At 46.6% G+C, this 24,240-nt stretch overlaps 2 protein-coding genes across 4 annotated transcripts in view; one reads left to right on the forward strand and one right to left on the reverse strand.

Moving 5' to 3' along the window:
- FOXRED2 (FAD dependent oxidoreductase domain containing 2) overlaps positions 1 to 8,242 on the reverse strand; it is a 33,216-nt gene extending 24,974 nt beyond the window's left edge. Inside the window, exons 1-3 of one of the 3 annotated variants that reach the window (XM_066597047.1) lie at positions 8,090 to 8,242; positions 4,903 to 5,394; positions 1,897 to 2,148 (exon numbers count right to left, since the gene is read on the reverse strand). In XM_066597047.1, coding sequence (XP_066453144.1) covers positions 1,897 to 2,148; positions 4,903 to 5,393 — 743 coding nt within the window. In that variant the 5' untranslated portion in view covers position 5,394; positions 8,090 to 8,242. Of the gene's footprint in view, positions 1 to 1,896; positions 2,149 to 4,902; positions 5,395 to 6,301; positions 6,326 to 7,989; positions 8,027 to 8,089 lie in introns of those variants that run through there. The other 2 variants (XM_066597046.1, XM_066597048.1) reach the window with 2 other exon arrangements.
- UCHL5 (ubiquitin C-terminal hydrolase L5) overlaps positions 8,236 to 24,240 on the forward strand; it is a 32,343-nt gene continuing 16,338 nt past the window's right edge. The window contains exons 1-3 of the mRNA XM_066597049.1: positions 8,236 to 8,516; positions 17,109 to 17,172; positions 20,672 to 20,777. Coding sequence (XP_066453146.1) covers positions 8,441 to 8,516; positions 17,109 to 17,172; positions 20,672 to 20,777 — 246 coding nt within the window. The 5' untranslated portion in view covers positions 8,236 to 8,440. The remainder of the gene's footprint in view (positions 8,517 to 17,108; positions 17,173 to 20,671; positions 20,778 to 24,240) is intronic.

Genomic DNA, 24,240 nt, shown 5'->3' on the forward strand with positions numbered 1-24,240 from the left:
GCGTCTAATGGAAGGAGAAGGCAGCGTTAGTCGGCGCCATGGAGACGAGGACGCCAGCACCGGAGGAGGTAAGTGTATAACTTCTGTATGGCTCATATTTAATGCACGATGTACATTACAAAGTGCATTAATATGGCCATACAGAAGTACTTAACCCCACTTGCTTTCACGGGACAACCCCTTTAAGAAGACAAAAAAAGGAAAATAAAAGAAAAATCATGATTAAAATTGATAATCGAGAAGAAATTTAAGGAAAAAAAAAAAAAGTTAAAAATTAAGATTTGTATTTTTGGCCAAATCTCCCAGCCCTATTTGTAACTTACTAAATAGTCTTAAAGGCGTTCTGCTAAGTTATAAAGCACACGACCAGGTTGGATTCCGGAAGCAGGATCACGCAGTGGAATCCGACCCTGTGCCCGGCCGGGGACCTCACGTACCTGTCCTCTTTTCTTCTTATCCGTGATGCATATGGTTTGGACGGCTCTCAGTAAGACGTGCGCAGTACAGGTTTTCCTGCGATGATGTGGAAATCTGCGACCTGTCCACAATGGGAATTGCGGACGGGCCGTGGGTCAGAAGGCTTTCATTGACTTCAATCGAAGCCATCCGTGCGGACACCGCACTAACATAGAGTATGCTGTGGTTTTTCCTCTGCGAGAAAAATCGCAATTTATTTCCACTCGTGTGCAGGAAAAAGCGCTTTGCCATAGTATGCTATGAAAGGTATTTGCTGCAGAACCTGGAAACGGACGCCGTTCTTACTCACAGGATAGGCGATAGCTTTATCATAGGTGAGTATCCAACTGCTGGGAACTGCACAGATCTCAGGAAGGGGGCCCCCAAAGGTCCCGCTTTAAAGGCATTGCCCACTTTCTCTGCACCAATATCTCGCTTTCTATAGTACCACCCCCTTGTATCCTTCAATCTTCTTCACTGACTGTAAGATGCTCCACATGGCGGCTGATAGAGGACCTTGTGACCCAACCCATCCATCAGAGGCCTCCATTGAATAACACAGCCCATAGCAAGAACATGTAGCATGTACCCTGCAGGCTGATCATTGACATGTACAGTAGCTTGCTTCCCCATGAGAGGCCATGTTTTGAAAAACAGAGCCATACAATTAAACTATTAAAAGGGGCCTAGTGGCACATAACCTGAACATAGTTCTACCACGTTACAAATGACTAACGCACCAGTACACAATAAATACATAGTGCTGGTGAACTCACTAAGAGAATTCAAGAGGGTCCTGAATCATGGTCCTTTCTTGAGTGTAACACTAATACAACTTATGGTTATGAGATTCCTGGAGAGGAGTTATTGATTTGGGCAGCTATGGGGTAAGGAATGATTTTTTTTCTGAAGGATGAGAAACGTTGGCTTTGACATCATGGGAGAGGGTGGGGGCTTCTTTTGAATCAGGTTTGCAGGATAATTGACTGAACTGTTTGGACTTTAGTATTTTTTCAGCCATACAAACTTTACTATATTTTGTGTTTACAGTTCCTATGCAGACCTACATGTTTCCATGGTAACAGACAGCAAACAAACTCCTTTTAGTTTGAACCTGCAAGTACAATCTCTTCCATCTGTCCCCTAATTCTTACTAACATTTTGAAACTTAGTAAAAAGTTCGATCTCAATATTATTGGAGAACAAATAATTTTAGTCTGCTACCCTGGAAACCTATACGGTAGGTCTGTAACATTACTTCAATTTAGACGTATTGGAATAAAAAAATGGTTGTAAAGATGGACCTTTCTAAGAGATACTCTGTACTCAATGTATCATGACTACAATAGATTTTGTTTTGCAGTGCTTCATGCACTGAGCAGGGTGTTGGACCCGATGACCCTGGAGGCCTCTTCCAACTCTACCAGTCTATGTACTTGCCTCAAGTCGCCAACATAGTGTGTGGACCAGGACAGTCGGACTCTGGAACGTCCAATCATATGTATAAAATTAGTGGAGCCAAGAATATTATCAGCAGTTTCAAATGCAGAATTCCCACGACCCAAAATGAGTACACTTTGTCCCATGAAATCAGATGGGTCTGTGGAAATGGTCTCATAGCCCTCCGCATACTCTTCTCCAGGAAACCTCAGTTGATTAGCTAAAGACAATCCAGTGGCCACCAGGAGAACACTGAAACAGAGTAAAATATCATTATTATATGAAAAATGTAGAGCATAAACTTCAATATAGCAGTGTATTATAGGTGGCAGACTCAGAGGCCATATCAAGCCTCCAATTGCCATAGCAACCCATCGGGACCCTGTGATCACATCACGTGGGTCCAATGGGTGACAGAGGGCGCCACCCTCCCCTCTATCAACCCTTTAGCATGCTGCAGTCGCATTGACTGCGGCATGTAAAGGGTTAAATAGCAGAGATTGGATGTTTCTCTGGTCCCTGCTTCTTAACCTGCTTCCCCTGGCATGGGAGAACCGTGCCAGGCTTCTGATGCAGCGGTGTGAAAAGATGATTGCATAAGAATAAAGCCCATTAACGGCCGCCGTGAAAAGGTGTATGAGTGGACGTTAAGGGGTTAAGCATGTGGTCTTTTTTTTTGTTTTGGTTTCCTCGCCCCACTTTTAAAAAAATGTATAACTTTTATTTTTCAGTTGTACTATGTAAACGTACCACATAACATGCTGATAAAACGTTTTGAAAAAGTTTCAAGCGCGGGGAAATGGGGGGAAAAAAAACAACACAATTGTGCCATATCTGAGGGGTACTGCCCATAAGGCTTACGCACTGCGGTAAAAATTACATAATTTTATTCCATGGGTCAGTACAATTACAACAATACCAAATTTATGCAGTTTTCTTTTGTTGTGCTATTTAACCCCTTAGTGACCAAGTCTATTTGTGTCTTAATGATCAAGCCAGATTTTGGAAGTCTACCATATCACATTAACATAGAATAACTCTGTAAAGGCTTTGCATATCCAAGTGATTCTGACACTGTTTTTTCGACACATATTGTACTTCATTTAGGTGGTAAAAATAGATCGAAAGAATTTGTGTAAATTTTTTAAAGGTGCCAAAATTGTGACTTTTTTTTTTAATTGTCATTTTTTTCACATTTGCAATTGCAATATCACAAATATGTGTAAACATGCTGTACACATTTTTGATAAGATATATATTTCCATCTGTTTACTTTATTCTGGATGCACATTTGAAAAACCTAGTTTTTTTTTAAACCATTTAGGAGACGTGCAACTTTAACATTAGTTATCAACATTTTGAGGAACGCTTTGTTTTCCTGCACCAAGCCAAGATTGCAAAGGCTCATAGGTGTCAGAAAGATAGATACCCCCACAAATGACCCCATTTTAAAAAAGACATTCCTTAATATATTCACTGAGGGGGGTCATGAGTATTTTGACCCCACAGTTTCTTTTTTAGGAATTAATGCAATTTAGAGGAGAAAAAATAAAATTTCATATTTTTTGCAAATATGTCATCTTAAAGGTAGATTTCTTTCCTCTAGTTCACATGAAAATGAGGATTTACCCCACAAAATGAATACCGAAGCTTGTCCTGTGTTCAGAAGCATACCCACTGTGGCCCTAATCTTCTGTCTATATGTATAACGGGGTCCAAACCGAAAGGAGGAAAGGAGCAGCCAGTGGTTTTCAGAACAGACATTTTTCTTGAAGGTGATTTAGGCCCCATTGCCCACTTGTAGAGCCCTTGAGCCAATGGAGAACCCCCACAAATGACCCTGTTTTGAAAACTAGATCCCTTAATAAATTCATCTAGGGATGTATTGTGTTTTTTGACCCCAAAGTTTTTGAATGAATCTAAGCAAAGCAGAAGGGAAAAAAATCATGATTTTCATATTTTCGCAATTGTGTCATTTTAAAAAGTTTTTTTTGTACAGCACACATATAAACGAAGACGTTCACCCCAAAATGGATCCCCTGTCTGTCCCATGTTCAGAGACATACCCATTGTGGCCATAATATACTAAATCTAAAAGTAATAATGTAAACTGTGTGGTATGTCCAAAGACAGGGGTAATTACAGAGGCCCGGTTGGGATGGGCACATGGGGCAATAAAACCGGATATCCTGCCTCCTCAGTGGCACTTTTTTGGGGGGTATTTCGTGACCTCAGTGGCAGGGATGGGGTGTGAAAAGTGGCGCTCTGTGAGGCTTTGTAATCTTGCTGCGGTGCAGCAGTCTCACACAGAAGACGCTCATCAAGCTGCTCCTGGAACTGCAGGAAGGCGAGCGTTCCCGGGGCTTCTTGTAAATTACGTATTACAGATAGTCATCTGAATAACCCCGGGCTCACACGGCCGGATGTGGAATCCGCTTACGGAGGCCCGCAGCGGATCCCAGCTGTGTGCCGGCCGTGGCGCTGCGTACGGCCGTGTAATGTACTGCACATAACTGCGTACTTACACGGGCGGTCATGCGCAGTACACAGTTTTTGTTTTTATTTCCCACACCGTCACTTAGCGATGACGCGGGTACCCACAGCCCGTACACAATGTAGTTGCGTATGGGCTGCGGGTATATCCGGGACCATAGAGCACAATGGGCTCTATGTTGCAGATAGGTTATTCACTTATCGGCAGCCAGCACCAAACGACAGGGTGCATACACCGACCCCAGGGTCACGTGGGCCAGGCTTTGACACTATGTAAGCATTTAATAATGCTTATTGATCAATTACTGCTTTAATAAAAAAAGACCAAAGCAGCGAAATAGGGTATTTTTAATAGGCCCCACTAAAAAAAACTGTTACTCTGGGGATGTTTATTGAGTTGCAATATAAAAATGACCGGTAGGGTGAGGCGATGGGTCCTCTTTGGGCTGCTAATCAGATTTCCCCCTCAGCTCTGTGTCTTTTATATAGGATAGGTAACTGGTTTCTGCTTACTTGCACAGGTCTTCCCGTCCCGTTTGATCCTCTAGGACAAAGTATTGACCATGCCAGGCTTCAGGGTCGGATTTCATTCTAACGTTTTTGATTTCTCTGCCATAGTGGACATTGAGAGCAGAACTAAAGTTCTGGAGATATCTCACCATGTCATCCGCATGGGGGAAGAAGTCATGGGAGTAATGATAGAACCGTAGCCGCTCATCCCCACTCAGTAGCGAGTTCCAGTCGTGGCGAAAGTTAAACTCCTTGTTCGCGCGTCCTGTGAAGCGTTTGTTTATGCTGATTAACTTCCGATGCCGCGGAAGAGAATTGAAGAAGCTACCAGGTCCCTGATTGCGTTCAAATACAATGTAATCCCTTCCAGCCTCTTTGAGAAACGTTGCAATTTGCAGTCCTCCGGGGCCGGCACCCAGTACACAGTAGTCCCGAGCAGTCAGTCGTGAGAACACCGATGGGACCAGAAAGAGAACTACAACCACCACCTCCATCCTGCACAAGAGAAAGCGGGTTACAAATACAACTGTTACAAATACATTAACTCTTAGGCTGGGTTCACACAGGACCGAAATCCTGTGGAAATCTCACAGTGACTGCGCAGGAATTCCACGAGATTTCCACGGGAGAAATGCAGCTTCAAAACCTGCGGGCTTTCGACGCGAGTTTTGGAGCAGCTTTGCTGTCGGCATTCCGCTGCGGCTATCTCTCTCCATAGGGAGGAGAGAGGCCGCCCCGGAAACGGGGAAAGAATTGACACGCCGCGGATTTGAATTCTGCGACACGTCAGTTTCAGCGCGGTTGAGCCGCAACAGATTGGCCGCAGTGTGTGAACGAGATTTTTGCAAATGCGGGCGGTATTTCCGTGCAGAAAGTCTGCACGGACATTCCACAGCAATTACGCCGTGTATGAACCCAGCATTCGAATGGAAATATATGTGAATATAAATCTGTCAGAATGTGAAATCCAGAGTTCTAGTGAAATAGGAGGAATATATGAGAACTTAGGTGTTGAGTAGAGATGAGCGAGCATTGACCTTAGCGAGTATCTCCCTGCTCGGGAGCAAAGGTTCGGGTGCCGGCACGGAGGACAGGTGAGTTGCGTCAGTGAGCAGGGGGGAGCGGGGGGGAGGGGGAGAGAGAGATCTCCCCTCCGCTCCTCCCTGCTCTCCCCACCCGCCGCCGGCAGCCAAATCTTTGCTCCCGAGCAGGAAGGTACTCCCTAAGGGCAATACTTGCTCGAGCAACTGCCCTTAGCGAGTATGCTCGCTCATCTCTAGTGTTGAGTAGTTCATAGTTACCATGTAGGTAGAAGCGGAGTATTTTTGTAAATTGTACTTTACAATGAATGCAGTTTAACTTGTCTTGAATCTAAAAGTTTATTAAAGAGTACGGCTCTTACGTTACACTTGAATGGCCACTTTATTAGAGACACCTGCTCTTTCATTAATGAAGGCTACCTGTATGGAAATGAGACAAGTTTGCGGTAGAAATCCGCATGTGCGCGTTGGCAGGCAGAAAGCTATTAACTTCAATAGAACCTTGCCACTGTGGAATTCACGTGCGGGAAACGCGATGAAAAGCCGCTCGTGGGCATTCACCCTTAACTGAGGAACATAGGGTCACTGACCGGACTCACAGCCAGAATCTGACCTGCTTGTGTCAGCCCAGCCTTAGGCCCCCTGCACACGGGCGGAAATTCTGCGGCGGGATTTCCCGCAGAATTTCCGCCCGTGCCCGCTGCCATACGATTGCATTCGATAATGCAATCCTATGCAGACCGCAGCGATTTGACGGCATGAAATCTCGCACTGTAAACAAATCGCGGCATGTCCTATTTCTATGCGAGCCTCGCAGAGGCCAGCACAGAAACGTCACTAGTGACGCGCCGTATCCACTCTGCGCATGCGCCAGCACATCGCAGAGCGGGGAGACGCCGGGAGCACTGCAGAGGCACAGCTCACATCCTGCTGCAGGATCCGACCCGGTTGACTGCATGAGGCCCAAGTCAGACAGGTGCAGAAGACCACCGGGGGACGGATTCAGAGGCCCACCTTCCATCTGCAAAATAAAAACAGTTGTGAATTATGATGCCCCGAGTCCGGCTGGCCACAATATCCAGAAGCGCGGCTGATATATGTCCTAGTAACGGGGTATATAAGGGTTAACAGGCGTCCGTCCCGCTCAGCGCTTTATCCTGTAAGGTTACTGCAGAGAACGGCAAAAACCTCCTGTGAGGCAGAAGCCAATAGTCCTCCTCTAAGGCCGTAAGCGTAAGACGCTGAGGGGAAGGGGGGTCACGTGGAGGTGGCGGTGCCCTGGCGTACGGCGACGAACTTGTACTACTCCTGGGAAGTAGCGGTCCTGAAGGGGCAGCTTTCCGCTGCGTCGGATTGGCGAGTGTTTCTAATGGGAAACCTCGCGTCGTATGGCATCCGATGTGTTTAAATGCCCCACTGAAAACAATATGTGATGCGTTCCGAGGGACACGAATATATACGAAATGCCGCTATTTTTCCGGCACCGTGATGAGAAAACATCGCTCATGTATCGGACCCAGAATGGATTTCGTATTTGTGCATCTCAGAACGCGCAAATCTTGCACGAGCTGTATGAAAACGGCCTTAAACGCATACTTTTAACCCCATGTCTCCCAAACTCCACTCCCCCACAGGGCAGGACTCCCATAGTACCCCATGGGTCTTATCCGTGCCTCCGATGTTACCTCTCCCTATAACGCCGGGCTCACACGACCGTATCTGGGAGCACATGCACTGCGAGATATATGCGTGCGGCACGCACCAACACTGCGTACGGGCGCCCATTGTCATGCACTATCTTGGCATGTATGTGCGCGTAATAGGCGCCAAGATAGAACATGCTGCCATTTTTGTTGCAGGCATAATACACGCTGGTCATGTGAGCGGCAGCATGATAATGGTACAGCGTATTCCATGCACGTTATACGCAATTACCATACGCACGTCAGACATATTGTAGACCTGACCGGCTGGGAGGATTGGAGTTGGGGAAATACTGCCTATTAGCTGAACAATAAAGCCACCATAATGGATCCCCGTCCTCACCGACCTGCAGGCTACACCGTCCTGGCCAGTTTAAACTGTTATACAGTCACGTGACGGACTGGTCATGTGACGCTCTGAACCGTAAATAATTTAATAAATAAAACCTTTCAACCCGGAAGTAGAAGCCAGAAATGTAGAGGGAAGAGCGGGCAGAAGTCCCGGTCCGCTGCTGCTAGTCTTCCCCTGGTTACCGGAACAGGCTGTCCGTCCCCTTTGCTGCCCCTCCTGCAGACACATCCATTACATCCTATTAGCTGCAGGCTACAGACAGCCCGCAGGGCGGCGCTCACACCGGCCGAGCAGCTATAGCTGTGCATGTGATGACGTCACAGGGCTGCATTGCTGGAGACAGGAAGGCGGCGGGAGAGTGCGGCCTCTAGTGGCCGCCGCCGGAGTGACTCAGTAGTACACATGGTCAGGGGAGCCGTGCGCGGACTGCGGCGGAGCGACCAGAGATGGCGGGCAGTGCTGGAGAATGGTGCCTGATGGAGAGCGACCCCGGCGTCTTTACCGAGCTCATCAAAGGCTTCGGTGCGTAACCTCCTCTGCAGCGATGGCGGCGGCGGATATCGCGATACCTGCTGGGATATTAGCCCATGCAGTGCGGGAGCTTCCTGCAGCGCCCGTATCTGCTGTAGCCCGTGTGATATCTGCAGGATCCTCCTCCCGCCCCGTATACGCGGATGAGAGCAGCCTGTAAAGATTGCAGGGTTTACTGACATATGGGATTGCGACATATTGTGTTTTTGCGCATGCATATGGCGTATTTTCCGCATGCCGTCCGGCAGACGCTTCCTGCGCTCTTATTATTCACGTATCCTAGCAACATGCGTGAAAACAAACCCTGCACATACTTCATGTAGATGTATCTGCCGCACCCATACAATACAGGGTGGTAGGCGTGTGATACGCGGTACGATAGCTCACGCTGCGTGCATAACCGATGCAACAAGTGTAAGGGGGAGGGGAGCGATGAAAATCTGTGTAGTTCATGGAGGCCATTTACCGCATTGTGCGGATATATGTGTGATACGCAATGCAGATCCGTCCGTGCAGCCGAGGCCTGAAGACGCAGACCCTTTTTTTTTTTATTACGGCCTTTCCCGCTGCATAAAAATCCATTTTTTTCTTTTATCCATGGCGCAGCTGCCGGAGGGTGGTTGTTGTTAATGATGAAAAAAAAACATTTAAAAATTTTCTTAGAGGGGGGGAGAATGGTAAAATACCGCGCATTACTATCAGATTTTTTTTTTGCGGTGTACACGCCGCAGTAGGACTCACTTTATTTTGTAAGGCCGCCTGTCCGCAGTGGCGATGGAATACCGCTAGTGATGTTCCCCCACGGGGGAGGAGGGCTGACAGGTCTCTGCGGCTTATCTAATTGGTAGGCTCACTGCGGAGAATGGCGGCATGCCGTGGACAGCCAGCCTCCGTACAGTTATGACGCCGCTGTGTTTTACCTTTTCCCTTTTTTTTTTTTTTTGCTGTAGTTCTTTTAGGGCGAACATATTTATATACACAAAATTTGGACGCGCCGCGACCAGAACCCGCAGTTTGTTTACATGCGTGTATTTTGCTTGCACAAAAAAAACCTGCAGCGTGCGCCATCTCCCTGCGCATGTGTACACCAAGTCACTCTGAGGCCCAATGTTCATGGGTGGATTTGATTTGTGGAACCCGTGCGGGGCATCTGCAAATCCAGGCGTCTGCGGGGGAGGCGTGGGCCGTCTGCGGGGGAGGCGTGGGCCGTCTGCGGGGGAGGCGTGGGCCGTCTGCGGGGGAGGCGTGGGCCGTCTGCGGGGGAGGCGTGGGCCGTCTGCGGGGGAGGCGTGGGCCGTCTGCGGGGGAGGCGTGGGCCGTCTGCGGGGGAGGCGTGGGCCGTCTGCGGGGGAGGCGTGGGCCGTCTGCGGGGGAGGCGTGGGCCGTCTGCGGGGGAGGCGTGGGCCGTCTGCGGGGGAGGCGTGGGCCGTCTGCGGGGGAGGCGTGGGCCGTCTGCGGGGGAGGCGTGGGCCGTCTGCGGGGGAGGCGTGGGCCGTCTGCGGGGGAGGCGTGGGCCGTCTGCGGGGGAGGCGTGGGCCGTCTGCGGGGGAGGCGTGGGCCGTCTGCGGGGGAGGCGTGGGCCGTCTGCGGGGGAGGCGTGGGCCGTCTGCGGGGGAGGCGTGGGCCGTCTGCGGGGGAGGCGTGGGCCGTCTGCGGGGGAGGCGTGGGCCGTCTGCGGGGGATGCGTGGGCCGTCTGCGGGGGATGCGTGGGCCGTCTGCGGGGGATGCGTGGGCCGTCTGCGGGGGAGGCGTGGGCCGTCTGCGGGGGAGGCGTGGGCCGTCTGCGGGGGAGGCGTGGGCCGTCTGCGGGGGAGGCGTGGGCCGTCTGCGGGGGAGGCGTGGGCCGTCTGCGGGGGAGGCGTGGGCCGTCTGCGGGGGAGGCGTGGGCCGTCTGCGGGGGAGGCGTGGGCCGTCTGCGGGGGAGGCGTGGGCCGTCTGCGGGGGAGGCGTGGGCCGTCTGCGGGGGAGGCGTGGGCCGTCTGCGGGGGATGCGTGGGCCGTCTGCGGGGGATGCGTGGGCCGTCTGCGGGGGATGCGTGGGCCGTCTGCGGGGGATGCGTGGGCCGTCCGCAAATGGATGAAAAGCATGATGATTTCATTTGTGGACCTTTTGGTCTGAAAAACAAAGCGCAGCATGCCCCATTTCACTGCGGATCCCGCACGGATGGATTTCTATGGAAGTCAGTCCAATCCACAGCTGACACTGCGGACGGGCCACAGATCCCGCGGGAAAGCCGGAGTTTTTAAAAAAACAGAAAAAACCCTGTACTGTGCATCCGACAACAAGCCGTGACAACGAGGTAGCGAGGTCCGTGCGGACACTGCAGCCTGCAAGGCACAGGTACGCAGGGGTCCCCACCCGTGGCCATGAGGCCTGAGATGCGTGAAACACTGCACAATTGCGCAAAAAAACCAATACGTCTGGAAGTCATTGGACTAATTGGTCATTTCACTCAGTGTGTACTTGTTTGGCGCGTGCGAATGTCCGTGCCTTGTGTGTGGGAAGAGCACAGTAAGATACGCCAATGCAGGCACAAAAACATTATCCGCTCCGCAAGAATGCTTCGCTCATGCACGCGCAAATACAGGTGCGCCTGTGTGACGCCGGCCTAAGGGAGCCCCACACGCCGAGCATGTCCGCCATAAACATCCATGCGGTGAATGGAGTCAGTAGACTTTCATTGCTCCCTGCACCGCGCCGTGTGGACGCGGCGTATCGATACGCACCAGAAATGATGCGCAGCATGCTCTATTTCTCTGCGTACCACGTGGTGCGAGCCTTGTACGCTTGTACGGGCTGCGTATGACACGGTGTCCATACACAATACATTGTGTATGGGCTGTTTTTCAATACGCATATCTGCGTATATACTTAACCCCTTCCTGACTGCATTATCCGGTTGGGAAGGGTGTATGCAGCGGGCTCAGGAGCTAACAGCTGCCAGCATCTGCCCAGATTGGCGTTGCCTCTGGTTACGGTAGGTACAGGGGTTATCAGAGGACTACTAGTAGTAGTCGGCTCTTACTCCCACTGCTGCCGGTTTTCTGGTGGTCCTTGCTGAACATCACTTGCAGGAGGGAAGTGAAGACGACCCAACACTCGGTCACAGGGGGCGCTGCAACTGTTCACCGGCTGAACGAAGCCAATGATTTGGTTGACTCTTTATCATGGACGTCAGCGCCAGCTCCCTACACTGTGAAGTGAAGACAAGCGGGTAGCGGCGTGGAAGGGGCAGTACGAGCTCTGTTATTTTACTGCCACAGGCTGACGTATGTTCCTGGATTACCCCCTATAACTATTTAGATGCTGCAGTCAAAGCTGACTACACATCTACACATATAGCTGGAGGGGCGCCCTCCGATGCCCCATAGGTGAAGGCTCGCAGGGCTGCCATGCTTGTCTGCTTGTTAAGCCTCTATGTGGCAGGGCTTAAAAGGCAACATTGTAAGTTATTATACACTGCAATATTGAAACGTTTCATTATATAATACAATTGATTGCAAGTTCAAATCTCCCATAGGGACTAAAAAAACGTTGAAAAAAGTTTTAATAAAATTTTTAAATAAGTAAAAAAAAAAAAAATATTAACCTCTCATTGACCTGGGATGTACATGTATGTTGTAGCCCTAAGGTCTTTGTGTAAACTGCCATACGTGCACTGCCTCCACTGGATTGGAGCTAGGTCTGATGCCAGCAATATAACACCACAGCGTCATCTGTGGGATTTGGAGAGGGACGTGGCTCCCGCACCCCATGGGCACTCCCGCCATCTGATCGAGGGGCTCTGATGGTTATGGCAGCTGGCCTACTGCTGTTAATTACATCACTGGCGGTGATGGGCCTTACTTCTAGGGACTGGCCTCCAAATATGACTACACTTCACAACTGAATTTAGTTCTTTAAAAAAGTGGGTTTTTGAATATTTTCATCAAGTTAGATAAATTGTCTCTATACTAAGCTTTCTGACATCCCAAGACATAAAAGAAGGCTTAGAAAATGATGCAGCATAGAGTGGACATGTTGCCAAGGCTGTTAAGCGTTTCATGTGGTGTGGGTATCTGTCTCTTCAAACATTTGGAAATTGTGTAATTATCTGTAAATTTAGAATTTTTTTAGAAATAATCACAAAACCTATTGACACATTTACCACTAATAAAGCACATTTATCATGAAAAAACAATCACTTGGGATAATTTTTGAGTGCTTTTAATTATCACCAAAAATGGCTGCAAGTCCAAGGAGTTAAAAGTGGAAAAACAAAAATCCTATTTTATTCCCCCCATAAAATTCCGCCTATTAGCCAGTGTTTTGAAGAACAATTTGACATCCACATGTATCAGAGATATGGGTCTGTAGTTAGTAGAAATTGTGGGGTCCTTGCCAGGTTTAGGCAGGACACTATTGGGGGTCTTTGGAGAGACTGCAGAGAAGACCCTAGCCAGGAAAGGGGTTAGTTGCTGCTGAAATAGTTACAATAATCGCGCACTGAGGCCTCATGTCCATGGGGAAAAGATGATTTTAAATCCGCAGCGGATCACCCCCACGCGGATCCGCATCCCATAGGGATGCATTGACCACCCGTGGGTAGATATATACCTGTGGATGGTCAATAAAAGTTAATAAAAAAAAAATATGGAGCATGAAAAAAAATGGACATGCTCCATTTAGGTGCGGGTTTCCCGCGCGGGCGGCTCCCACAGGCTTCTATGGAAGCCGTCTGGATCCGCGTGAGACCTAAAATAAGAATAAACTTATCCGCAGCGGACCGTGCAGGTCTTCCCTTCTTCGCGGCCAGATCTTCTTTCTTCGGCCCGGCGCATGCTCGCTGCCGACGTGCCGAGCACATCCGCTTGCCGATCCATGGAGAATCCGTAGCGGGCCTGATTTTCCCCGTGGACATGAGGCCTGAAGGAGTAGCAGGGCTAGGCTTGTATTTAGTAATTAGTAGCAGAACAGAGACAGGAAGTGGATTTAGCAGGAGCAAGGGAACATAGAACAAGGCTGGGTTTCAGCAAGGAACTGTCCAAATCCTGGATAGCCTAGCGGAGAGAGCTGCTGACTGGAACAAGAGATTGTGGGTGTAAGCCTTGACACCTCCTTTATTACAATATTCTTAGTAAAATCGCTTGCATTGATCTCTGGGATATTTCTGGTCCAGCTTAGATTGGAGTTCTCTCCTGGCCCCGACCGGGTCTGCCAAAATGGCCAAGGTTAGGGTCTGTTAGTGTGAGGTTTCAACTGTGTGTCTTTTTTTTTCGAGGAGGTGAGATACCTGAATTGGCCTTTCTGTCTTAAGACTCGTCACCTGTTTTATTAAAATGCCCATAAGGACACCCTTCAGTGCTTCCCATTGAGTCGGTGTAGATGTACTCTCTGAAGCATGAGTCTCAATAAAGAGATTGGTATGTGCTTTGATGTCAGCAATGCGCACAGTGCCATTCAAAAAAGTTATCATTTAATCAATAAGACCATTGATAGCCCCCCCCCCTTCCCGTCTGGGAGAAAGAGACTCAAAAATATCAGAACATAGTCCAACCAAACTATATCCCCAATAGAGACCAAGAGGTGCCAAGATATGACCTATTCTATGAATTATGCTAGTTTGAGTAGAAAGTATAATCTTTGTCTTGGGGGTGTAGAAATGATGTCTACTAATTGAAGGTTTGAGAGATCTTATATGCCTAGTTGGGACTGAGCTGCGGCCCGTCGAGGTATCAATGCTAGGGTTCAAGGTAAAGTTATAGTTCCCTCCGATGACAAGCACCCCTTCAGCAAACTTGATCAGCTCATCCAAAAAGGAATGGCAGGCTGCTACCTGATGCTGATTTGGGACATTCCAGTTAGCTATAGTAACCTTGGGTGATCTGATTAGTAAATTCAATAAATGCAAAGCGGCCCCGTGTGTCTTGGTGTTTATCAAACTTTGGGCTAGGGATTCACGTAGAGCAATAGACAGCCCACCCGAACGAGACTCGGGATCGCTGCTGTGGAACCAATGCTCATATTAATGATCCCGTATATTGGGATATGGCCCACTTGTGTGTCTCCTGCAGTAAATGTACCTGAACTCCCTGCATGTGGTAGAGAACTTGGGATTGTTTTGGCGGCCATTAGGTCTCTGTACATTAAGTGAGCTGAGTTTTATAGCTGCCATTCACAATAGGAAAAGGAAGAGGGATGGGAGGGGGTACAAAGGAATCGGATGAAAGTAAGGAATGGAGTAGAAAGTTAGTTAAAATATAAGCGTGGAAAATATAGGATTGAGCACCAAGTATTTTAAATCTGCAACCAATTGGTAAGCGGGCTTTCTAGTAGAGAAGCCTTCCTACCCTACGGGATGCGGCTAGTAACCTGTAAAGCTATCTCATAAGGCACATATTCAAATGCAAACATGTAAGGCATTAAACCTTAGTAGGCATAAGTTATATGAACCAAAACCTGGAAAACCCCATGTCCCGTCACGTCGTATATACAGTGAAACACCGTGTATGTGGTCCCTGTATCCTCTCAGGAGTCCCCAATCAAAGGTAAAAGAACCAAGACAAAGTACATTAAAGGAGATGTCCCGAGGCAGCAAGTGGGGTTATACACTTCTGTATGGCCATAATAATGCACTTTGTAATATACATTGTGCATTAATTATGAGCCATACAGAAGTTATAAAAAGTTTTTTACTTACCTGCTCCGTTGCTAGCGTCCTGGTCTCCATGGTGCCGACTAATTTTTGGCCTCCGATGGCCAAATTAGCCGCGCTTGCGCAGTCCGGGTCTTCTGCTGTTCTCTATGGGGCTCCGTGTAGCTCCGTGTAGCTCCGCCCCGTCACGTGCCGATTCCAGCCAATCAGGAGGCTGGAATCGGCAGTGGACCGCACAGAAGAGCTGCGGTCCACGGAGGAAGAGGCCATCTTCAGCGGTGAGTATTGAAGTCACCGGAGCGCCGGGATTCAGGTAAGCGCTGTGCGGGTGGTTTTTTTAACCCCTGCATCGGGGTTGTCTCGCGCCGAACGGGGGGGGGGTTTAAAAAAAAAAAAACCCGTTTCGGCGCGGGACATCTCCTTTAAGGAAACTCGTGTATCCGGTGTAAACCCCTTAGTTTACGGAGAACCCCCATTCCAACCCTCCACAGAAAGCAAACCTGCCAAGATGATCATCGTTTCCATGCATCCAAATAGGTCACAGACCTGACCAAGGAACAAACGGAAAGGAGGGGATCCATCAGGTCTGCTGAAAATATATGAAGTATTAACAGTTGTCTCCATATAGAGGGCTTAAAGTGGGAGTACACTGCAATAGCCCAAGAAGTGTTCCGATGTCTGGGTCGTAGGGCTCAGAATATTCCTCAGATGCGCAGGACAAAAATATGAGGCAGATGGGGAACTCAGTAGACCCTGGTTCTGTCTGTGGCCAATCCTGTCTCTTTTACTTCTGCCGCGTTCTTTTTCGCACGGTATGTATGAAGCACAGTTGGAAGTAATATAAAGATTTGGACTGCATATTACGCGCACACAACCTGCACACATGATATGGTCACGTGAGAGCCCGAAGGCTCAGTTCACATCTGCGTTCGCACTTCAGTCATAATTCCGTTTCTCTACTTCGTTTTTTGTCATATTAAATGCCTCTGACTTGGTAGTCTATTTTAAAATTAGACAGATCAACATATTTGCAGGGACAAGAAAGCAAAAAAAAAGAAAAAAATCAGGTTGTCTATATAAGGTGCGATTTGCCTCCCAAATAAGAAAGATGGAACAATACCTCTGCAGCGCCACCTATTGTATGACAGCATTCCTGCAAAACAATATCCGACCATTTATACAAGTCTTAACAATGATTGGGAATTGAAAACCAAGCCAGAATCCATACACAGACAACTGTTTCGGGGTGATTGCCCCTCATCAGGGTGCAGTAGGGTTCTGGCTTGGTTAGTGAGATGCCTGTGACAGAGTTCGGGAAGGGTATTATCTCTTTTTAAGGAGAGCACTGAGAAGGTAAGTGAGGAGACTTGTAAGACCATGCATTCTCCTCCTGGGAGATGTATGCAAATAAGGTACATGGAACAATAGCTCTGCAGCGCCACCTATTGGATGGCAGCATTCCTGCAAATCAATGTCTGACCCTTTATACAGGTCTTTATAACAATGATTGGGAATTGAAAACCAAACTGGAGTCCTACTGTACACTGAGGGGCAAACACCCCGAAACGGCTGTCTGTGTATGGATTCTGGCTTGGTTTTCAATTCCCAATCAATGCTAGGGCATGTGTAAAGAGTCGGACATTGACTTGCAGGAATGCTGCCATCCAATAGGTAGCGCTGCAGAGGTATTGTTCCATCTTCCCTATTTGCATATTTTCCAGAGGAGCATGGATGATCTTAAAAGTCTCCTCACTCGCCTTCTAGGTGCTCTCCTTGGGAAATGATACACCTCTAACTTATGCCTCCCAAAGAAACCCCAGTTATGTCAAGTTTTGCCCAGACTTGGATTAATATGAGGAGGGAATGGAAGATAATTGATTACTTGTTCTTACTGTGTCCTTTCTTGTCTGAGATTAGTCAGTCAATGTTTTATTTTTTTTTGTACAGGTTGTCAAGGAGTTCAAGTAGAGGAAATCTGGAGTTTAGAACAAGAACACTTTGAAGATCTACAGTAAGTTGTGTTTTGTTTTTAATATTAGAGGTTTCCTGGTGCAGCCGACCTCAGCGGTGGACATCACTGGTTCTTATTTTAAAGAATAACTGCACTTCTGCCGTTTCTACAAACTTTTGACATGTCGCTCTGACATATCAAAAGTTTTGATCAGTGGGGTCCTGGTGATCACGGAGACTCCTATGGTTTGCTCTAAAAAGGGAGCTACAGCGCTCACCCAGCCTTGTGGCCCTTTGGCCGTCTTCGCTGCTTGCTGGCTTCTGTCAGCAGCTGAAGACTGATGCATACAGGTGTATAGACATTTTCTCTGGCCTCTGAAGAGAGGCAAGCAGACCACTTTTTCAGTTCAAAGATATGGCTTTATTGCTAAAAGCAGACAGAACAAGCACTTGAAAAAGACCCCTGCGTGGGTTGAAACGTTGTGCTGTTTTGTCTACTATGGAGTGAATAAAGGGGCATCATTCGAATGCAGTTTTACTGAAGACACTCGTGATGCTGCTCACTTTTGCTTATTTATACTACATGGATTAAGTGGGATCATTGGAGTCTGGTCCCTTTCTGGTGAAGCTTTGCATCTTAATCTCAGTTACCTCCCACTGGTGTGGTAGTTTGGTAGTGCCGCTGTGACTTCTTTCTATTTTGGACAAGAATGAAGGTTGATGACATTAAAGAAGTATAATTTGAGAAGTAAGATCTATTCAAGACAAAAAGGTTTGATAACCCTAGGCCCAGATGCCCAAGAGTTTGCCCTATTGAGGACTATATAAAAGTACCAAATAATAAAATAGATAAGCGTACTGATAAAAATATTTTGCTCCTAGATTGTGAGCGAGAGTGTGTGCCATTTAAAAAAGGAGGAGGTTATCTGGCAAAAGACCCACCAAAAATTGGTGCTCTGGTTGCAAAAATTTAGATAAAATCTGCACTGCTCTTGTGAAGATCTTGTTTCCCTTAAGGATCCCATGATTAGATGGGCAAAGGTGTACTTAAAGAAGTAGAAAACTTCTACTTCTCCATTTAAATGGTGTGCAGCGGACACTTTGGTAGCTAGATCTCTAAAAGTATGCTTAGACCAGTTAAGGCCCATTTAGACACAAAGATGATTGCATAAGAGCTGGCTTTTAAGATATCATTTTGCATAATCAACTAATTGGTACTAATGCCTATTAGTACCAATAAGTAGCCTGGGAGCTGAATTTATTCAGAGGACCGCCTACTGTTCTCTGAATAAATTACTTTTGTTCTGCTGGCAGGGCTGACAGCTAAGAACAGCTGATACAATGTTATCAGCTGTTATGGGCTGAGCACAGTGGGTGGTCTGTCTTATCAGCTGTTCTGCTGAACAACGGATTTCAAGCCGAACCGAAAAGCGTTGTTCAGCAGAAAACTTAAAGATTGGTGGCACATTTACATGCAACGATTATCGCTCAAAAGACGGCTTTTAAGCTACTTTTGAGCGATAATCGTTGTGTCTAAATGGCGCTTTAGAATGAGAAATTTAAAACAATAGATTTTATTGCGGTGCCAGGGTGGCTGCCCTCTCAGATTTCACTAGACGGGCATTATACTGGAGGAGATTTGGCTTCAAAGAAGAAATGATGCGCTTTCCCTTACCAAGGAGAATTTTTATTTGGCGCAGCCTTAGTTGCAATCCTAAAAAAGGTTTGGTCAGAAAGAAGTGGTTTGCCAATTCCCCAATTTTCCTAGGCTGCAGAGGTCCTTTCTTAGAGGTAAAAAGGAGAATAGAGAATTCACAAAGAATAAAAACTGGAAGTTCAATAACTGCAGAAAAAAGGGGTTCATATTTAATAAACATTCTGAGGACCCCAATAAGAAACAACAATGATAACCAGACCCAAAGTGGGAGGACGTCAACTAGAGTTGAGCGAACATACTCTGGTGAGTCTCCCATTGTAGTCAATGGGATTTGTTACTCAAGCAGAGCTCTCGAATTTTACGAAAAGCTCGACTCTAATAACGCGGACCCGAGCATTTGGGTGCTCGCTCATCTCTAACGTCATCCTTGGAAGGAAATATCTGCAAGTTCATTGATCACATATATTCTAAGAAACAGTTATAGGCTCAAAGAAATAAAATAGAGTATATTAATAAGAGTTATATAGAAGTTGATAATGCTGTTCCTGTCACATGGATAGCGGTGCTGTGCTGTGAAAAAGCTGCGGCATCGGGCAGTGAGGTCGCACAGGTCTGTCCCCCGCTGATAACAAAATAATTGCATATCTTTCATGAAATGAGAACTCTTTAAACTAAAGTCTTTGTTTTAGATTATTTTTATGCACGTTTCAGTTTCCTAAGCTGTCACGCTCTAAAATGTGTGGAAGCCCGAAATTCAACACAGTAGAATCTGTGGCAGAAATCTGATTCTGACCCTTAGATTTCTGCTGTGGATTTGCAGCTTTTTATACCGTGGATCCAAATGCTGGTTAGCTCCATGAATGGGGTTAATCCTCTTGTGGTTGTGTGTTGCAGAATATATGGCATGCAGCTTATTGTTTTTCACCATCTCATACGTACTGAAATCTACACGGCTTAGTGTACTAATCCCAGAAGGCATAGGGGTGTAACCATGGCAGTATAATATAAGAGATATGATAGTTGCAAACAAGGGAGATGGAACAATAGCTCTGCGGCGCCACCTATTGGAAGGCAGCTTCCTGCAAGTCAATGTTAGATTCTGTAGACAAGGCTTATAACCATGACTGGGAATTGAAAGCCAAAGCGAGAATCCATACACAGACCGCTATATCGGGGTGTTTGCCCCTCATCGGTGTGTAGTAGTAGTATTCTGCTTGGCTAGCGAGAGGCCTGTGACGTGGGTCAGGAACGCTATCTTTTCTCTTTAGGGAGAGCGCCTAGAAGGTGAGTGAGTGGGGAGACTTATAAGGCCATTCATGCTCTTCTGGGTAATATGCAAATAAGGGAGATGGAACAATACCTCTGCAGCGCCACCTATTGGAAGGCAGATTGATAGATGTTTTAATGAGAGGGGTAGGTGTGGATAAAGTACAGGGTTAATTTTCTATAAGGTTGGTATGAATGCTGGTAACTAATAATAATAATCTATTTGTATAGCGCCAACATATTCCACAGCGGGAAAAGTTGTAAAAGTTCATTTTTTTTTCCAGTCTGTCCAAATGGTTGCATGGTTTCCTCTGCCGCTATGATTCCCTTCTTGCGGGGGTATATAACTCAGACCGAAGGGGGCTTAGCCTTGCAGACAAAGTGCTGCCAGGCTGTTATCCCTGTAGGTACGGTGTTACAGCAGTCTTAGTCACCACTTGGAAGAGGATACCATTATCGATGTGTAGCATTTTATCAAGATTTGTACAAAGAACTTCATGTGCGTTTTTACATTTTTCCTTAACGCCAATAAATCCGTTTAGTAAATTACGGTAAGTGTTTATTGCAGGAGGACTTGAGTGTCCTCGATATTTTGTGTAGACAGTCCAATATTACATTCTACAATTCTGTGTTTCAGGCCTGTGCAAGGTTTAATTTTCCTTTTCAAATGGCAACCAGGAGAAGAGCCATCTGGATCTGTAGTCCAAGACTCCCGACTGGATACAATATTTTTTGCAAAACAGGTAAATCTATTGTTTATCTGCCCGTTTAAAAAAAAAATTTTTTTTTTTTAATTTTTCTCTTCCTTTTTTTGTCTTTTTCTGTAAGGCTCATTAACTTCTACTGCACGGCTTAAACAGTTCAAGGGTGTCAGCTCACTGACCATATAGTAACCCCTTAATGACACAGCCTATTTTGGCGTTGAGGACCAAGTGATTTTTTTTTGGTATTTTTCCATCTCCATTTTTCAAAAGCCATAACTTTTTTATTTTTCCGTGGACGCGGCCGTATAAGAGCTTGTTTTTTGCGTGGCGATCTGTAGTTTTTATCGGTGCCACTTTTGGGTACATAGACACTATCGTAAAATTTTTTAAATTTTTTTTTATGATAACAGGGAGAGAAAACGCATCAATTCTGCCATAGATTTCTTTTTCTTTTTTTTACAGCGTTAATCATGCAGCATAAATGACACACTAAATTTTTTCTGCGGGTCGGTACCGTTACAACGATACCAAAATTGTTATTTTTTTTTTTAGGGTTTTACACTTTTTTGTAATAAAGCCCCCTTTTTTTGGGAAATCTTTTTTTTTTTTTCTCTATAGCTGCATTCAAAGTCCTGTAAGTTTTTTATTTTTCTATGTACGGAGCTCTTTAAGGGCTTATTTTTTGTGAGACGAGCTGTAGTTTTTATTGGTACTATTTTGGGGAATGTACGGCTTTTTTGATCACTTTTATTGCATTTTTTTGTGAGGCAAAATGCTAAAAATTAGCATTTTGCCTCTGTATTTTAGCGGGTTTTTTTACGCTTTTTGTCATACAAAATAAAAAGCATGTTCAACTTTTTGTACACGTCGTTACGGACGCGTCAATACCCAATATGTGGGGTTTTCATTTTTTCCCCCTTTTTTTATGCTAATATTAGAAAAAGCATAAAAAAGGGGGTTTTTTTATATTTTTTTTTTACATTTTTCTTTTTTTTACGTTTTTCTTTTCTTTTTTTTTACACTATTTGAGTCCCTCTGAGGGACTTGCAGCACTGTGCCTATGATCGCTGTCATAAGGCATGGCAGAGCTACTGCTCTGCCATGCCTTATCGCTTGTACAGCGATTATAGGCACAGGCAATACAGGACGCCAGTGTCTGGCGTCCTGTTGCCATGGTGGCAGGCCGGGCTCTCGCGATGACATCGCGATAGCCGGCCGGAAACACAGAGGGAGCGCGATCCCTCTGTGAACTCTTTCCCTGCCGCGATCTACTTAGATCGCGGCAGGGAAGGGGTTAACAGTGGGGGGGCGCATCTCCGATGTCCCCCCGCTGTTGCAGCGGGACGCCGGCTGTGACTGACAGCCGGCTCCCGCTGCGGGATATCGCGGGATCATATGTGATCCCGCGCTATCCCCAGGACGTACCGGTACGTCCTGTTGCGGGAAGTACCAGGCTCCCAGGACGTACCGGTACGTCCTGGAGCGGGAAGGGGTTAATGGATCTCTGCGTTCAAACTGACGGTACAAGGGAGAAGTCTGCTAAGACTACGCGGAACGCCATAGATGAATCTGATTAATTCTACCACCTTCATTCCAGTTTTCATTAAAAACCACTTGTTTACCGAAAATAACTTTGAAATAACCACATATGCAAAATTTTAAAATTACTTGTGCGTTTCAAACCTTTAGGGGTTCTTAACCACTTCAGAAATGCCCATAGAACAGTGATGCGAACCTTTTGGCGATCAAGTGCCCAAACTGCGACCCAAAACCCACTTATTTATCACAATGTGCCAACACCTCAGGGGGCGGGGCTTATCACAACGTTTGACGTTACCTCAATCGTTCTAAAAAGGACAGCGTCGTTTCAAAATAGAGAGAGAGAGAGAAAAACGCTGTTTTTTTTTCCTATCTGGAGCTCTGAAGTACCATTGGTGTGGATTTTGACTGGAAATTAGCTTCATGCCCGCAGCTGATATCATACTATGCGGCGCTCCCTCACCTCCTCCGTAGACTATCCACTGTCAGCCCTCCCTGACTTCTGATTCACGGTGGTCTGTAATGGCATCACCTGACCAGCAATGCCGCACCTGAGCAAGGCTGCTAGGAATCAGAAGCTGAGGAGTGCAGACTGCGGGAAGCCTTGGGAGGAGGTGAGGGAAAGCGCCGCATAGTATGACATCAACTGTGGGTACGCATCTGATGTCCGGTCAAAATCCACACCAGTGGTGTGGATTTTGACTGTTTTTTGGATGCAGAAATGCTCCTCATCAGTTTCAGTAGGCTTCTGGCTTGATTAGTGAAAGGCCTACAGATGTGGGTTGGGGAAGGGTATAGTTTCTCCTAAGGGAGAGCACCTAGAAGGCATGAGGAGACTTAAAAGACCATCTATGCTTCTCTGAGAAATATGCAAATTGCAAGATGGTCTGACATTGACTTACAGGAATACTGCCTTCCAATAGGTGGCGCTATAGAGGCATTGCTCCATTCTCAGGTTAGAATGTTTTTCAGACACCATTTTAGGTTTGCAGAGACCTTGAGCTGCAAAGACATGGGAAACCTCCTCCCACCACGACAGAGTCTGCAGACCTTAAAGGTACCACTCCTAGTTGTTTTGCTGTAGAAAGCAGACAGCTCCATATATTGTGCAGTGGCCTCAGGTGGTACTGCAGACTGAGTCCTGAATTCAGTGGGCAATAGGAGTACAGGTAACGGCCCACTCCTGTAAAGGTATGTGCACACACAGCAGAATTCTCCCATATGTAAATTCACACATGACTTCATTTGGTGCAAATTTGCACCGTTTTTTTCACTTACTGCAATGACTGAAATCCATCTCTTCTCTGCGACAGAACATGTTGTGGATTTGTAAATCTGTAGCATAACTATGGTGTTGGCTAACACACCATTCACCTATATTATACTCTACTGTATTGCAGAATCTTGGCTCATTCTGCAGCCAAATTTCCACAACAGTTCTGCTGCGTGCGAATTCACCCTCCTACTTGTGTTCATCTCTTGTATACGTGCCCGGCTCTGGAATGCTACATACACACGCGGCCCTGCTTTGCTATATAGTGCAGAATGTTAATAGGTCAGCTCCAATCTTAGCAGAAAAAATCATGATGGCATTAAAAACCACAGCAAATTATGGTAAAATTACGTGCATTTCTTAATGTAGTATTTAAAAATTTTTTTTTGTCTCAACACACCCTTATAATTTAAGTCCTCTATATCCATGAGGGGAAAGTTCCCCCCACCCCAAAGTGGTGATTAATAGGCTGCCATGTATACATTGATAACTAAGTAGCGTATTTATGTGATTTTTTTTTTTAGGCCTCCCTCACACAGGCCGTTGACAGAAACGCTGCATTTTTCAGTGATGCATTTACTGCAGATTCCGCCAGGTTTCTGCAGCGCTGGCATGCGTTATGCCAGTGTTTTGGCTGCGTTTTCAGCACAACTTAAAAACGCAGACAAGGATGCTGGGAAAAAAATCCAT

Source organism: Eleutherodactylus coqui, chromosome 3 (assembly GCF_035609145.1).
Source record: "Eleutherodactylus coqui strain aEleCoq1 chromosome 3, aEleCoq1.hap1, whole genome shotgun sequence".
In the NCBI taxonomy this organism is placed as follows: domain Eukaryota; kingdom Metazoa; phylum Chordata; class Amphibia; order Anura; family Eleutherodactylidae; genus Eleutherodactylus; species Eleutherodactylus coqui.